At 29.3% G+C, this 17,918-nt stretch overlaps 2 protein-coding genes and 1 long non-coding RNA gene across 4 annotated transcripts; all 3 read left to right on the forward strand.

The window, feature by feature from the left end:
• Positions 1-1,748: 1,748 nt before the first annotated feature.
• On the forward strand, positions 1,749-7,584 carry LOC107496915 (SNF2 domain-containing protein CLASSY 2; the record flags this gene model as incomplete). Its single annotated transcript, XM_021127354.2, has 7 exons — positions 1,749-2,069; positions 2,555-2,677; positions 2,850-2,913; positions 3,136-3,389; positions 3,879-5,405; positions 5,564-5,710; positions 5,911-7,584. Coding segments are annotated over exons 3-7 (3,657 nt in total), but the record flags the coding sequence as incomplete, so codon positions are not given.
• Position 7,585: 1 nt separating this feature from the next.
• LOC127740656 (uncharacterized) lies at positions 7,586-8,018 on the forward strand. 2 transcript variants are annotated; one of them, XR_008001382.1, is made up of 2 exons: positions 7,586-7,652; positions 7,754-8,018. It is a non-coding gene; the product is annotated as an uncharacterized LOC127740656 (long non-coding RNA). The 2 variants fall into 2 exon arrangements; XR_008001381.1 differs by having other exon boundaries at positions 7,779-8,018.
• Positions 8,019-16,528: 8,510 nt separating this feature from the next.
• On the forward strand, positions 16,529-17,757 carry LOC110273510 (uncharacterized). Its single transcript, XM_021126642.2, has 3 exons — positions 16,529-16,547; positions 16,663-17,096; positions 17,544-17,757. The coding sequence occupies exons 1-3, from the start codon at positions 16,529-16,531 to the stop codon at positions 17,595-17,597; spliced, it is 507 nt and encodes a 168-aa protein (XP_020982301.1). The 3' UTR covers positions 17,598-17,757.
• Positions 17,758-17,918: the final 161 nt, after the last annotated feature.

A 17,918-nucleotide genomic window follows, 5' to 3' on the forward strand; every position in this document is an offset into this window, starting at 1 on the left:
TCTTGCATTAAATTTTTACGGGTGTTTTTGGAAATGTTTTTTTAAATTGAAGACAAATTTTTTATTTTTAATAATATATTTTCAATGCATTTAATATTTCAATGCATTTTGTTAAGGGTGTTTATGAATTGAATCCGATCGTATTTATGATATTTATTTGAGTCCGATAAAAAAATTGTAAATATTGATCCGATGCGTCAGATTCACATACTAATAGGATCATATTAAGAATTTTATGTAGGTATCTATAAAATAAATAAATAAACAAGTAAATATTTTTTTAATGTTTTATTTCAACTAATAATTATCATAATGTTATATTATTTTATTTTTATTATTTAAAAAAATATGTTTTTTTTAATTAAAAAAAACTAAAAAAAATATAAATAATGAAAAGTTTATATAAGATCCGATCTACAGATCGGATTCAAACGTAAGAGTTATAAATATTTAATCCGATTTGTGTTTATCCCTACATTTAGTACATAAAAAAATAATAAAAGTAATAATAATACGGAAAAAATAATAAACAAAAAAGAATTAAAATAAAAAAAAGATAAAAAAATTAAAATTAAAAAATAAATAAAAAAAATTATTCTATTTTTTATTTAATATTTTTTGTATAAAAAAATTTGATCAATTTAATTTATTTACGCTATAATTCAAAAATTAAATGAAAAAAAAAATTACTCCATTTATAACCTAATTCCTGGATGCAAGTTCCAAGCTTTTAATAGGCTTCAGAAAGCGAGAATCTGATGGTCCAAAACTGAGGGCCACCACTCGGCCGTTCACAAAGCAATCACAACCATTCAATGGCTTTGTCAAATCAATCCCAGCCCTTTACTGTTTGCTTATATTCTTCTTTTCCCTCGCTTTCCAAGAAAGATAGGTCCATTTCATAGTGCTATATAATAATCTTAAGTACTATTCATTATTCTAAGCCTTGGTCACGAGTGTCATATTATATGGTATTAAAAAATTACACCCCCTCAGAAGCGTTTTCCATCATAAACGGCATCAATGCATCCTACAATTTGTGTATTATACTATCACTTTATTTTTTTATATTATTTTTTAAATATAATTTTTTTAATCAAATTTAAGGTGCATAATTAAAAAAAGTTTAATTTTAATGTATTCACAGTGTTACATCTATTAAAGTGGTTATAAGCATAAAGAATTGGTCAATTAGCCACTATACTTTAACAAAAAAGGTTCATATTAGAGAAACAAAAGAACACCTTGCTTTTTATTAAACTTTTGAGGTAGTCAATACTCAATACTTAATAGCCTATTTATACAAATTTAATTATTTAAATAAAAAAGATATCACTATAAAATCATTATTAATCAATTCGTCATAATAACAAAGTTAGCAAAACATTAATATTATTATTACTGTCATTATTATTTTTTGATTTTGTGTAATATGTTTTAATTCGATAAATTAAGAACTAATTAATTACATACCAAAACTCTAATTTAAGAATTTGTCATAAATTAATGAGTTGTTGTATATAAAAAATGAGATTCAAATTTTTTAATACTTATTTAAGTAGACTCTAACCCGGAAACGAATTCAACTTTATTTTACTGCAATTATTATTATCAAAATTAAACTCCCTGGTAAACAATGGTTAAGACTTAAGAAAATTGTTATACAATGAGATGAATGATGAATGTGCAAGTAAGGTTATGTATGACACATAGACCAATTGATAAGTGGGTGCAACCTGGTGTGTAAGGTGTTGCTGCTTCAATATCCTTAAAAGCAGCACAAATTTTCTCGCTTTCTTTCAACTTGATGAATGTTGTCATGCAACGACTGCACGAAATTCAAGACCCTTATAGATTTCTCCGCTTCTCTCTCTCCACTCACTCAGTCACTCACTCACCTCTCTCAACTACTTCACTTCCAACAACATTATTACCCCTTCTTTTCACACTGTTCCCTTGTTCTTACTTCACTCTCTCTCTCTCTTTCTCTCTCTCAACTCTGATGATGCTACTTTAGATTCTCCCACCTCAACCCCTGCTATCTGCTACCATAATCTTGTGGTAGGTAGGTAAGTACTAATTAGTGATGACTGATGAGGTTTTAGTTTCACTTAACTCACTGTTTCTTTTGTTGATTCTGCTTCTTTTGTTCCTTTTTAATCGCAAAAGAATCTGAATGGTGTCATGGTTCATATGTTTGTGTTGGATTCGCTCTGCTTTAATTTGCATTTATGTGTCAACATTAATTTGTGCTGATCAATGTTTATTCGATCGTTTTTCTTTTGGATTGTATTTATGGGAGTTTGTTTTTCTGAAAATCAGCAATCATGTTAAAAAAAGAATACTTCTGTTTTTGTTAGAAAAATTGGCAGATTGTCATTCTGGATATTACATAAAAATGGGTATGTATGAAAAAGGTTGATTTTTCACTTTTTTTTTCTCTTCCCCATTTTCAGCATATGTTTGTTTCTCTAAGATGAAGATATACTCTTTAAGATGTGTGAATCAATGTCTATGACTTGCATTTTTTTTTTTTGTTTCTGATTAATCAAAGGTAAGGAAGGAAATTCTTGAGTCCCAGAATCTAGAGTGGTAAACAGTACATCGCTCCTCCCAAGAGAGATTTTCAGGATTACAGCTTTTGAGCTTAATTGGACTAAGATTTACTCAGATTTAGGTGGTACTTCTGACTTACAATAAACTTTAGAATTAAGGCATTTGATCTTAATTTTCATTTCATTTTGTGTGAGAATAGAACAGAAATTCATGAAGCACTTTTTGTGTGTGCCTTTGAAGCCATGATCTTATAATGTGGAAGTTTGTGTGCCTAATCTAATTAACTGCTGCAGATTCTCAATATGGTAGGAAAAAGGAAGTATTTGCATCAATCCAAGCATCCATTCAATGCTTACCGTAAGTTTTATGTTCTCTTTTTACCAGTTGATCACTATGCTTGATGACTAACAATGAGTGGGGTAAAAACCAATTGATTATATATATAACAATGGAATGCTAGTAATTCAGTGTGACAATCAAGGTAAAAACTTGAATGGCATTATCTATGATCATACATTTACATTCTTTAGCAAGGATTCTACTAATGTATTAACTTATGCAAACTTTATTTCTAATCAGCCTTTGAAGCATGTGTGTATGGTTCATGGAAAGCGGTGGAGTTCATAAAAATTGAGTATGGAGTTATGTCCATACATTTCATTGATAAACGCCATATTTCTATGGAAAAAGGCCCCTCTGCAGACGTTCGGATAAGGTCGAGAATAGCTACTACTGCAGATTGCTCCTGCATTTTACGACGGGGAATTGATGTATGTGTGCTATCATCTCCTCAAGGAACTGGTGATTCGGATGAATTTGGTGCTCGTGAGCCTGTAAGTGTCATTTTTAGCTGAATTTCAAAGTACATTGTATTTGAAGTTATTGAACTTGATGGCATTTCAACAAAATCTTCAAGCCATAATTTTCTTGATTGTATCCTGAGATAACATCACATATCCAATGCAATCTACCTGTTAGAAAGTAATGAATTTTTTTTATGTAATAGACTGAACTCGATGCAATGCATACAGGAATGTGGTTTGCAGTTGTGATTACTTATATTTCTTCTCTGATTTTCACATTTGCCTTTTTTTTAAAGCAAGAGCTCAACACAATAGTACTTTGTTTAATGAATATGTTGGGAAGGTACTATGATTTGAAGCTTTATTATGACATGGGAAATTGCTTGCTTTGTTTATGTGAAAACTTGCATAAATTTGTATTCATTTACTAGGTAATCATCATGGCATTTCTTGGTTCTTTTTGCACTCGTTATTCGGCTAATTAAAGTCTGATCAACAATGTCTTTTCCTTTATTGTAGGTTTGGAGAGATGCTAGAATTAGTTCTATACAGAGAAAGCCCCATGATTCTGAGTGCACATGCCAATTTTATGTCAACTACTATGTTAATCAAGGTTCGCTTGGTGCAGAGATGAAAACGCTTAACAAGGATATTAATGTGGTTGGATTAGATCATGTCTTCATCCTCCAAAGGCTTGAACATACACACTGTGATGAAGATCAGCACTATCGGTGGACTTCAACAGAGGACTGCTCTAGAATACCACAAACTAGATTGCTGTTGGGGAAATTTTTACCTGATATTTCGTGGTTGATCGCGACATCTGTTTTAAAGAAGGTTTCTTTCTTTATAAGATCTGTGGAAAACAAGCTTGTTTATGAAGTTCTGTCAAATGACATTGTTATCCCTCCGTTCCATACCGAGTCTCATATAAATGTTGTAAACTTCAAACTGGAGAAAGACATGCTAATACCTATTGTTTCTCAAGTTATTGTATCCAGAACTGAGAGGGTTGACTATGAACATCAAGAATCCCATGAAGATGAAGTGTCACCATCATCATATAATGTTCAAGGCTTGCGGCGTTCCAAGCGCCGACATGTACAACCTGACCGTTACCTTGGTTGCAATAGTGCTCCTGAGCTCAATATTGGTACTATTAGAACAAGGCCATACAAATTAGGCACATGGGAACAAGTTGATGAAGATCATGAACTGTCAATGCCATTATCTTCCCTGTTTGGATTGAAACAAATCAGTCAAGATCAGGATCTTGATAGTAGTCCTAAGGAGGACAAGGTGAACGGTTGCCAGGAGATTATAGTGTACAATAGGAGGGCTAAAGCCAAGGAGGCGAAGACAGGCGATGCTGATCGAGACATACAGCTCAATGAACTTGCTATTATTCCTCATCCTACTCTTAAACATCATAAGCTCAATGACATGAATTGTAGAATTGGCAAACAAGAACCAGACGAAACTCCTTCGAAATATAGTCATCTGGTTAATACCACTAAGCAGAGAAGGAATAGTGTCAATCTGTTGAATTTCAATCCAGATAATGTGCTTGCGCAGTTAGAGGAGGTGGAGAAAAGTGATGGTTTTTCTTCAAGATTGCATTATACTTATAGTTACAGCACCTCCAAGTTTCAGAGGAAGGCTTTAAGTGATCTTGATGATATGAATCTTGCACCAAAATGGGAAGGCATACATTCCAGTAAGGGAGCTCAAGATAGAAGGTACCGTCCGGCATTTTCGAGAAATAGACATCCTGATGAAGAGAGAACTTATAAAGACAGAACATTGAATGCCACAGCCTACAAGGAGTTGATAAATTCCTACTTAAAGAATATTAACACGAAACCAACGAAAGAAGAAATGCCTATTAGCGACCAGTGGAAGCAGTTCCAGGATTCGCGCAGTGTCGGGAAAACGAAGGAAATACAAATATCCGATACCGATTATGCAGAAGAAACCTCTGAGTTGGATAATTTGTGGAGAGAAATGGAAGTGTCTCTGGCATCAAGTTACATTGAAGACACAGAGGTTTAACCATTGATCATGACTTTGCTTTTAATTTTTTAAGAATATATCAGTTTATTTCTTTAAAAGGAGGGAAATAGTAAAACTTAATTACTAGGCCTTAAACCTTTTGTTTTAGTTTTGTTTTTCCTAAGACTTACATTGTTGGACTATATAATCAGGAAGCGAATGCAGCCAATCTTTTCGACACTCAGGAAAAATCAAAGGAAGCTTGTGAACATTACTTTAGATTGGATGATGAAATTGGAATTTGCTGCAAGAAATGTGGCTTTGTGGAGATGGACATTAAAGCTATCACACCAGCCTTTGTAAGTCACAGTTTAAACTTATCAAGCAATCTCATCATTAGTTTTTTTCATTACCTTGGATCTTGATAGAGACAAGTTGCATCATAAAGAGAGGGACAAGTGTTATTAGAAAATCTAGCTCTCTCTAAATTTTGTTCCTAATTTTAACTTATAATCTTGTGGTTTGATTTGAAACCTGATGAGTATGTTCTTAATGGCAGCTTCAACATTCAGTGTGGCACCAAGAGGAGAGGCAGAACGACGGCAAAGAAGATGCAGAATCGAAGTCTGCTGAATTTGAAGATTTCAATCTTGTCTCAAATGTTGAGAATGAAGATGAACCTGTATCAGTGGAACATGATAATGTGTGGGCATTAATTCCGGATCTTCGAAAGAAGTTGCACCTCCACCAAAAGAAAGCTTTTGAGTTTCTTTGGAGAAACATTGCCGGGTCTACAGAACCAGCACTTATGGACAAGAACTCCAGAAAAAGAGGTGGCTGTGTGATATCTCATACTCCGGGAGCCGGAAAAACTTTCCTGATTATTGCTTTTCTAGTTAGCTACTTGAAGTTATTCCCTGGAAAGAAACCTCTAGTCCTTGCACCAAAAACAACACTTTATACCTGGTATAAAGAATTTATCAAGTGGGAGATTCCAATACCGGTGTATCTAATTCATGGTCGAAGAACCTACAGGGTATTCAACCAGAAACAATCAATGGTTTTTCCCGGAATGCCAAAGCCGACGGAGGATGTCAAGCATGTTTTAGATTGCCTAGAGAAAATACAGAAGTGGCATTCACACCCAAGTGTTCTAATCATGGGATATACTTCATTTTTGACATTGATGCGAGAGGATTCAAAGTATGCACATAGAAAGTATATGGCTAAAGTTCTGAGGGAAAGTCCCGGACTCCTAGTATTGGATGAAGGGCACAATCCGAGAAGCACCAAGTCCAGGTTGAGGAAAGTTTTGATGAAGGTACAAACAGAATTAAGAATACTGCTGTCTGGCACATTGTTTCAGAACAATTTCTGTGAATACTTCAACACTCTCTTGTTGGCAAGACCAAAGTTTGCACATGAGGTGCTGAAAGTATTAGACCCGAAATACAAGAAGAAGAAAGGAAAAGTGAGGGCAGTGGAGTACCGGGCAAGGAAATTCTTCATAGAAGTGATCTCTAGGAAAATCGACTCGAACAATGGCGAGGAGAGGATGCAAGGTCTTAACATGTTGAGAAATTTAACAAATGGTTTTATAGATGTTTATGAAGGTAGTAGCTCGGACGACCTACCCGGTTTGCAAATTTATACTTTGTTGATGAACACAACCGATATGCAGCATGAGATGTTGAAGAGACTGCACAAGAAAATGCAAAAGTGCAATGGATATCCTCTGGAGTTAGAGCTTTTGATAACTCTTGGGTCCATACATCCTTGGTTAATCAAAACTGCTGTATGTGCTAACAAGTTTTTCACAATGGAGGAACTAAGGGAGCTAGAGAAATGCAAGTTTGATTTGAAGATGGGGTCTAAGGTAAAATTTGTTATGAGTCTTATCTATCGCGTGGTCCAGAAGGAGAAGATCCTCATCTTCTGCCACAACATTGCACCAGTGAAGTTATTTATAGAATATTTTGAGTTGTTCTTCAAATGGCAAAAAGGGCGGGAAATTCTGGTGTTAACCGGGGAGCTAGAGCTCTTCGAGCGCGGCAGAGTGATGGATAAGTTTGAGGAACCTGGTGGAGTTTCAAAGATACTCCTTGCTTCGATTACAGCTTGTGCCGAAGGCATTAGTTTGACGGCAGCTTCTCGGGTGATCATGCTGGATTCCGAGTGGAATCCGTCGAAAACAAAGCAGGCCATCGCAAGGGCTTTTCGTCCCGGCCAGCGGAGGACAAGTCCAAGTCATTCCATATGATTATGAAGAATGAAAAGGCTTCAACAAACAACAGATAAAAGGTTAATATTGTCTCTTTCTTTTGCTCAATATTATATATATGCATGTGTCACACTAAAATCTTTCATGAACTGGCTGTGAATGTAAACATTATTTGTTACAGGTTACATTCACATTATTTGTTACAGGTTACTGTGGCGTCGTTTCATCCATGTAGCCGAGCCATGTGACATGTGACGGGACAAAGGCTTGTTTATGGCCACTTTTTATTTAGCCTTTTAAGATGCAGTGCTATGTAATATGAAGATCAATAAACATGGACAGAAAAATAATATTTATTTTTCCTTTTTTATACATTGACGACAATGAGATTATTATGTAGTATTTTATGCATGTTAATTAAATTTTCAATAAAATTTTATATCTAAGTTATTTAATTATTTAACTAAATAAGTTCAATCAAGTTATTTACACTTATACACGTACGTTCTATCTTTTATGTTGCGTCTTCTTCTTCTCCTTTTTTCGTTAGTTATCGTTGTCGTTAACATCACTTTCTTCTTCTCTTCATCTTTTTTTTCATTGAAAATTTTTTTCTTTTTTTCTTTTTTTCCTTCTCCTCTGTTGAGTTTAAAATACTAAAATTTGATTAAAGTGATGACCAAATATTATTAAAACCCTGTACACACACTTGGGCCAATATCAATTTAGGCCATATTGATTCAAGTTGATTCATAAAGGCTAGGACAGCTAAACCATAAGAAAAAAAGAAATCAAACCTCAACCAAATAAAGATCTAAGCCCAATTCGTTGGTGTCACTCAAACCCATCTCTCTTTAACCTACTCAGAGTCAAGAAAGAAGAAAGAGGAAAGATCTAAAAGCTTGTTTTTCCAATTTTAAGTAAGAAGAAAGAAATTTTTTACGCAAATCCGCTAAATTAAAATCTGGTTCATGAATCAACCAATGCATGTTTATATGTAGTTCGAATCAACTAGATTCGAACTCGATCTACACATAATTCGAATCATGTTGCTTCGAATTATACACAAAACTCACACACACTAATTCGAATCAATTTGATTCGAATTACACACATACAATAATTCGAATCAGGTTGATTCGAATTACACCCTAATTATTAAAAAAATAATAATTTATTAAAAAAATAATAATTTAAAATTAAAAATATATATTTTATTTCATGCATTAAAAAAAAGCTAACAAAATATTTAATTACAAGACTTCTTTAAAATATTAATGAGCTATCAATTTAAATTCCATACGATACTCTTTTGTCCATTTTTAATAGCTCATGAATATTTTTTAATAAATTTTTTTAAATTATATGGTGAGATATTACATGATTCGAATTACGCATGGAAAGTTCAATCACTCTGATTCGAATCATATGGTGAGCAATTCGAATTCTATACAATACTCTTCTGCCCATTCTTGATAGCTCATGAATATTTTTTAATAAATTTATTTTAATTATACTACAAAAAAATATTTTATTCTATGCAAAATAATTTAAAAAATGGCTTAAAAAATGTTTGGAGTACTATAAAAATTTGTAATGACTTAGGACATTAAAGAAATACTCTACATACTCGATAATAATTTAGAAATTAAAGAAAATATATTTTTATCATGTATTTACCTAAATCACTAGAATATTACAAACTTTTATAATACTCATAATATTTTTTAAGCCATTTTTTTAAATTATTTTGTATAGAATAAAATATATTTTTTAATTATTTTGGATTGAATAAAATATTTTCTTTGATTTTTAAATTATTATTGACTATGTAGAGTATTTTATTTAAAATTTGTATACATGCATATATTTACCTAAGTCATTAGAATATTACAAATTTTTATAATACTCCTAATATTTTTTAAGTCATTTTTTAAATTATTTTGCATAGAATAAAATATTTTTTTGTGGCATAACTCAAATAAATTTATTAAAAAATATTCATGAGCTATCAAGAATGGGCAGAAGAGTATTGTATAGAATTCGAATTGCTCACCATATAATTCGAATCAGAGTGATTGAATTTCCATGCGTAATTCGAATCATGTAATATCTCACCATATAATTTAAAAAATTTATTAAAAAATATCCATGAGCTATTAAAAATGGACAAAAGAGTATCGTATGGAATTTAAATTGATAGCTCATTAATATTTTAAAGAAGTTTTGTAATTAAATATTTTGTTAGCTTTTTTTAATGCATGAAATAAAATATATTTTTTTTAATTTTAAATTATTATTTTTTTAATAAATTTTTTAATAAATTATTTTTTAATAATTAGGGTGTAATTCGAATCGACCTGATTCGAATTATTGTATGTGTGTAATTCGAATCAGGTTGATTCGAATTAGTGTGTGTGTGAGTTTTGTGTATAATTCGAAGTAACATGATTCGAATTATGTGTAGATCAAGTTCGAATCTAGTTAATTCGAACTACATATAAACATGCATTGGTTGATTCATGAACCAGATTTTGATTTGGCGTATTTGCGTAAAAATTTTCTTCCTTTGACTTATTTTAGTGTTTTGCCCATAAAGAAGCAAATCTCATTCGCACAGAGCATCTTCTTGTTTTACTCTCTTAAGAAGAATAAAATCATAAAGAAGAAAAGAAAAAAAACAAACAAAAAAGAAGAGAAAGAAACAAGAATAAAAAACACTTCAAAATTCTTTATTCCATTCTTCTTTTTTTTTTCTTGTTCATCTTCCCTTTCTTGTGTTTACCTTCTCATCATTCTTCTTATTTTATCCTATTAACAAGAATAAAAACAAGAAAAAAATTAAACAAAAAAGAAGAAAAAGAAACACATAGTGCTGCAAAATCACTTAAAAGATTTGGATTAGTTTTTGTTCATGATTCAATCTTGTTTTCGAACTGAATTTGTGTGTCGTCATTATTAAGTAATTTCGGTGTATTTTGGATTTCATTTCGGTACATTCTGAATTTGATCGGTTATACGTATAAGAAGAAGTTAACAATGATGTCAATAACAATAACTATAATAATAATAATGATGGAGTAGGAGAAGGAAGGAGGAGATAGAAAAAATTTAAATAAAAAAAAAAGAGAGGAGGAGATGGAGGTAGCATGATAGTATAATGGTGGTGATAATGACAATAATAAAAGAAAAAGATATAAAAAAAAGAGAAAAAAAAAGTAATAGCAATAGAAGTGTAAGGAAGAAGACGACAATAACTTTGAGTCCGCGTGTGTAAATGTATGACTTAGTTAGATTTAATTACATAAATAATTTAGATGTATAGCATAACTATCCTAATCATTTTTACAGCTAGATTCCACTTGGTTAAATTAAACCTAATTTCAAAGGTACATGTTCTTTTGATAGAATTCAGAAATATCATACTTTGGTCTTTGCACATAAAATATATTTCTTTCATTTTTTTTTCTCGAGTTAGGAATTTAGGATTGAACTAAAGCAAATTAAATTCTAGTATTTGAAGATATTTTTAAAATATCTTCCATTTGAAAATAATTTAGAAAGGAGAAAAGCCACTAAACTTATAGAAATGCGGTAACTGGGTGAGTAATGCAGCTCATTATTAATCTATGTATTTATATTTTATAAAAATTAATATCAAAATCATTTTATATTCAAATGATGGTACATAAATTATTTATAACTTTATTATATAAACAAATTATTGTATATATTATTCTATTATAGAATCAAGTATATGTCTCTTTTCAACTTTAATATTAATTCTTGTAAAAGTTTTCACAATAATTAGTAAAGTAGTCTATACTACTAAAATCTTCTATAATAATTAACAATCTTAATGTCTTTTAAATTGTTTAAGTCATATTTTGTATCAGTTCTCATAATAATTAACAAAATAATTTCTACAATTAAAATCTTTTCTTAATAAGGTTTATTATTAATATATTAAAATCAGTAACTAAAGTTAGTTATTAATATATATAATTTACATGCATTAGGGGTAATATTTGGAGTCATAACAAGAAAATAGTGATAAAAAGGATGAGTTATTGAATCAATAATATAATATAAAACATTGCATGTTATAAGATATTTAAAATAAAAAAATTATATAAAATTACTAGTAAAGATACTTAAAAAATCAATTCAACATTTAAAAATTCGACAATAAATATAATGGCTTTTAACGCTTTTTTTGGTAAAAAATAGTAATTGCTACTTTAAAAATTTAACTTTTGAACCAATTCAAGTAGTCATTTAATAGAATAGCAGTAACACTATCTATATGCCCAAAAGAGAGAAAATAGAAGAAGTTCTAATTGAAACAGTTCACAAAATTATTTAATTATAATAAATAAATCACCATTAGTAATGCACTAGCACTATGTATATATATACATACAAGAGGAAAAATGAAAAAGTTGTTTACAAGATTATTTAACTATAATCAATAAATAGGTGTTTGCTACCATACCTATAGAAAGTTACTTAATTTATTAAAAAAGAATAAATATTAGTATTTAATTTAAAAAATATAAAAATAAATAATTTTTAAATATTTAAAATTTACCATAAAAAATAATTTGGACAAATTCGACACCAAACTTATACGCATCAAAAAATTTGCCAATAAATAAAGGAAAACAGGTAAAAGGAAAGTCACCATCAACTTCAAAGCCATCCTTGTAATTGGCCAGAAATTGGTATCAATGCCAAAAAGAAAGAAAGGAGATCAGATAATCCTATAGCCTTTATGGGGCAGCAAATTTATATATTCAATTGCCAAGTGATAACATTTAATTGATAATATTCATTCAAATTTTTTGTATCGTTGAATTTGAAACATTAATTAAGAAGAAAAAAACAACTCCTGTTCCATTCAAATATATATATATAGCCTTTGTTTTAGTACATGCTATGTGAATAAAAAATAATTATAAACAAATAAATATTTTTTTAATAAATAGTTATCTAAAATAATATGTTATTTATTTTTAGTAACTTTTTAAAAATTTATTATATAATTTTATTTATTTTCTCGATACAAAAACTTTTTCATCATAAAATTGTTTTCTGATATTTGTCTGTTTTTGTCATAGAATTTTTTAGTTAAAACAGGTTCAAACATTTTGTTATAGTCTGGACTTTGAAAATTTAATAATTTAGCAAGATAAAAAAAATCATTGTAATAATAATAAGAAAAAAAATGAAATACTAATTTTTTAATATAACTAACTAATTTTTTTATTTTTTATTTTTAAATTTATTTTCTTGTCTTAATCTTTTACTAAAAAAATGTTATTTTTGTAACAAAACCAAAAATAAAATATAAAGAAGTTAAGCATACTTTTCAATAAATTTCTTGGTAACAAATAAGTTTTTTTTTTATAAATAAATACATAATAATTTTTTAATATAAAGTTTATCCAAACTTAAACTTCACCTGGTTTAGATTCATTTTAGTGTGACTGAAAAGTAGTGTGATTTTATCGAATCTAAAATCAAGTAAGAATCTCAAAAATTGATTCGATCATTATTTAGGGTAAAATCTAGACCAAGGCAAACTCGACTTCACCTGATCTTATATACACTTCTAAAAAGAGCGGAGGCGTGGAGGTGGTGGATAGTGTCCGAGGGCGGAGAGAAGTGCACCTAAGATGAAGAAGGGCGTTTGCATCGTCAACGTTGCCAAAGAAGCGAGTTTCAGTAGTCAACGATAAGAGTTAAAGAGAGAGTTGAAGTTGGAGATAAAGGGTGGGGTAATTTAAAAATTTTATAAAAAAAATTAATAAAAAATTAAAATTTAAATACTTTTGTCACAAAAAATTTATCATTTATTAGTATAATATTAATTTCTTTATTTGATAGATATATTTATTAATACTTATATCTTTTATTGGTACAAATAATAATTTATTTATTATTCTTTTATCAACGGAAGATGAATATAAAAGAAAAAACAGGTGAATAAGTGTTTTTTTAATTAAGAACTTAAAAAAACATATAAATACAAACATTTTAAGATCAAATGCAATTTTTTTATAATAAACAAATAGATTTTTAAAAAAAATAAAATTAAAAAAAAAATACAAAAAATTTCCAATATTTTATGTTTCTCCTCTTCTTGTGCGTTATTTTTTAATTTTGTTTTCTTTTTGTTCTCTTCTAACCTTAATTTTTTTTATTTCTTCTTTTCAAGAAGAAGAACAAGAAGATGAGAAGCAAGAAAAAAAAAGATAAAATAAAAAATTAATTTAAAAAAAAATAAAAATATACAAAAAAGTTTGTAGGAAAAATGGCAACAAAGAAAAAAGAAAAAAGAGGATGCAGATTATTTAAAAAAAAAGGAAAAAGTAAAAGAATGAGATTATTTTTCTAATGTACTTTTATTGGTTGAACAGTAATTTAGTCATTTATCACCATTCAATATGAAGATAAAATATTTAAGAGACAACTGCTGAGCATCTCTGGCTTCTTCAGCATGCTTTCTTTTGGGGGGCATGAAACATGCAAGGCAAAAATTATCGTGTATAGTAGATATATAGATTATTGAAATAATGAAATATCGTTGCGACCGTATGTTACAAAAGTTCATAATCGTCATTTTAGACTCAAAAATTATCATGTAGTATTGGTACAAATTAAAATTATTACAATAAAAATATTATTTATAAATTAAAATCAATTATTAAAATCAGATACTAATATATATTTGTATATAATTATATATATTATTATATTTATTTTTAATAAAAATTAGTTATCAATATATTTGTATATAAATATATATATTATTTAATTTAATTTCAATATATATTTATATTTTAACATACATTTTATATTATTGGCTGATTTTAATATACACTTAAAATGATAAGTGTTTATAACAAAATCATTTTGACAAAAGTAACATAAATTGATTGAAGAGAGTAAATTTTTTTATTTTTATCATAAAATTATTTTTCTCAACGTTTAAATTAATAGAAAGAGATAGCATAAATAATTATATCTTTAGTACTCGTTTTCAATAATCTCTTTTGAATTTATTTGATTTTTATATAAAATTCTTTTTTTTCTTTTACTTGTCTTAGGCTATTTTTTCTAATTTTGGATTCTATCAAAGATCGAATTCTAAATTTTTTAGATATAAAATTTTAATATCATATCCTAAAATTATTTTTTCTAAAAATTTAAATTAATAAAATAATTATATTTCTAATATTTTATTAGCAAAGCTCTTAATAATAACTCTTACACTCAAGCCAAATATTACATATCAAAACCGATATTGGTATACTAAAATTAATAACTACTAGAATTAATGTATTTATGTATAAATAAATATATAATTTAATTTATTTTTAATATATATTTATATTTTAAATATGTATTTTTCGTGGATCACATGTACGCGTATGTATATACGTATATTATTGTTGATTATTTGTTGTGAGGTGTGTCACATTTTTTCGTAAAATAATTTCTAGATGCTCATCAAATTCTATGGGCCTTTCGTCCATGGTTTAGTTTCTTTTACTAGTTGTTTTTCTTGTGGGGCTAAGCATAACATAATAACCCTACTTGTACTTTAGGAAAAGGTTCCACTAAAAGCGTACAACCTTTACAAATGGTGTGGTGTGCCTTACGACAAGAATAATAGTTGCAATATTCAACAGAGTGGGAAAAAAAAAACGAGAGAGAAAAATGATGAACAGAAAATTATCTGGATGGATGAATTTTTATTTAAAACTTCTAAATTGTATGTTGAAATTTTTGCACCAAACAAATCATGACCTTTGAAGATCGTCTTGTTTACTATTGTTAGCTAGCTAGTTAAAGTAATTAATATTCGTACAGAAATTATTTTTAAAATTAACTTGGGATTAAAAGGATAATAGCTCCCATACATTTTGAGGATTTTAAAGGAGTTGCATAGGAATTCAGATATATGAGACATGAATCCATTTACAAACCTAAACTTACTGATGTTTAAGCTAAGTGAGCGTACATGGGAAGAATGAAAAATAATTATCTATCTAAATCTGTCATTTAAATATGATAATCTATCTGTTAATTAAATTTTTTAATTACATTCCTGTTCAAATTTATTTTAATATAAAGAATCATTATTAGTACTTTTGATATTGAAAAAATTAATATAAAATATAGTCTTTTAAAATAAAATAAGAATTAAAATTTAAATTTTTTTAAGTAACAGATAGTTATATCTCATATAAAATGACCAACTATATTTATAATATGTAATTTATTTTATATAAAGTATAATTATTTATTTTTTTACTTTGAAAAAATTTAAGTTTTAATCCTTATGTCATATTAGAGGGCTATGTTTTATATTAATTTTTTAACATTAAAAGTCTCGATAATAATTCTTTAGATGATAATGAGTCAAAGAATGATTTTTAATAAAATTTTAGAAATTGTTTATTATTCTATTTTAAATTTATAAATTTATAAAATGTAGATTTTTGTAGAATTCGAACTAAAATATAAAAGTTAGATTTCTATTCTTATTCGTTTTGATTTTTTTATATTTTATTTAAATTCAAATAGAGGATATTTTTTATTAATATTTATGATTTAAAATGAATAATAATTAACTTAAAAGTAATAAATATCAATACTCTATACAAGTAGTAAATCAAATTAAACTAATTCAATTTACTATATATGTGTTGTTCAATAATATAAATCGAATCTAATTAATTCAATTCATATAAAAACACTTAGGACATGCATGTAAGCTATATTTTGTTTTAGGACATTAATATAATATTAAAAGTCATTTAGTTTGTTTATGTTATTTACCTTTTAAATTATAAATCTAAATATTAAAATTGACTAATATCAACTAATTAAAAGTTGGGAGATACTCCCATAAAGATGTTCAAAACATCTTTTTTTAAAGTTGCTAATGTGTCACATTGTGATTGGTGTATTTAAATAATCGGTTTAGTATTTATTATTTAAATCCGGTTCGATCTGGTTGGTTTAAATAAATCGGACCGGATCATGCTTAATTAATTTTTTTTTATTAAATTTCTTAAGCGACCTTCTCCTCCCTCACCGTCTCTCTCTCTCTCTCTCTCTCTCTCTCTCTCTCTCTCTCAAGCTCGAGTCCTCTCATCTCTCACTGTGGCTCATTGCTCTCGCACCAAGCTCGCTCCCTCTCTCGGCTCCAGTCTCTAACTGTCTGGTGTCGCACTCAAATCGTCGTCGCTCTCTTGGCTCCGGTCTCTATCACGGTCTCTGGTCTCGCACTCAGTCGCGCTCGCGCGCCTTCCCTACCCTCGTTGTCGCCGGAGGCAGAAGCAGCAGGTCCTGGGACTGGTCATCTTCGTCGTACCATGTCTCGTCACCGTCTCGCAGTCAGTCCCGCACCTTCGTTGCGCTCGTCGTTGCCGGAGGCAGAAGCAACAGGTCCCGGGGATTCCTCCTTGCCGCCAGCTTCCTTCGCACAACCAGAAGCTGGTCCCAATTTGGTGAGTTCCTACAAATTCCCCAGTTCTTTCCTTTTCTGTTTTGTTGCTGCCTTTGATTTTGGTACTGAAAATATCACTGAACTAGTCACCCTTTTGTTGCTGAAAATAATCACCGACTGTCAATTCGTCACTGATTATCACTGAACCCTGAATAATTTGTTGTTGAAACTATCACTAAGCTAATTTTTTGTTGCTGAAAATCATCATTGAGATGAACATGGTACTGATTATAGAATTTTTATGGAATAATTTTTTCACTTTTACGTATATAGAATTAAAAAGAGAAAGAAAACGAGTCTGGTTGTGAATGCATTATTGACATTGAAACTTATTTGCCAAAGCTCCATCCTATGTAAACAAATGAGAAGACAAATGACATTACATTGGGGGGTTTTCTCTTGTGTGGAACAACTAATTTGTCTTTATGCACATTGATGATAATGCTAGGCGCTTCAATTGAACTTTTTGGTTGGTGGAGTTAACTCAGATTTGATAATATGATATGTTATGGCACTGCAATGCAAGGCTTCTGGGAAGGATTACCAATGATGCTGTACTTTTAGCCGTTCTGATTTTATTAGTTCCACACCCTGCTCCCTTCTTTTATCACTTTGTGTCCTTTTTTCTTTGTGTAGCATTTTGATTTGGCAGTGTTATTACTTACTAGGTTGAACAATTGGTTGGACAATTAGTGTGATCAAGGGAATGGGAAGGAAGGAAGAAAGAAAGAAACAAAACAAACATTTCTTTCCCATTGCTTGCCTTGTGACAATGTAAATTTGATTTTGTTGTTATGGATTTAATTTCGTCTAAATAGAAAAA

This window comes from Arachis duranensis, chromosome 7 (assembly GCF_000817695.3).
Source record: "Arachis duranensis cultivar V14167 chromosome 7, aradu.V14167.gnm2.J7QH, whole genome shotgun sequence".
Lineage (NCBI taxonomy): Eukaryota > Viridiplantae > Streptophyta > Magnoliopsida > Fabales > Fabaceae > Arachis > Arachis duranensis.

Coding starts and splice junctions, on each gene's coding strand:
- LOC110273510 (XM_021126642.2), top strand. Junction 17,097..17,543: donor CAGAAGCTGGTCCCAATTTG/GTGAGTTCCTAC, acceptor TGATAATGCTAG/GCGCTTCAATTGAACTTTTT.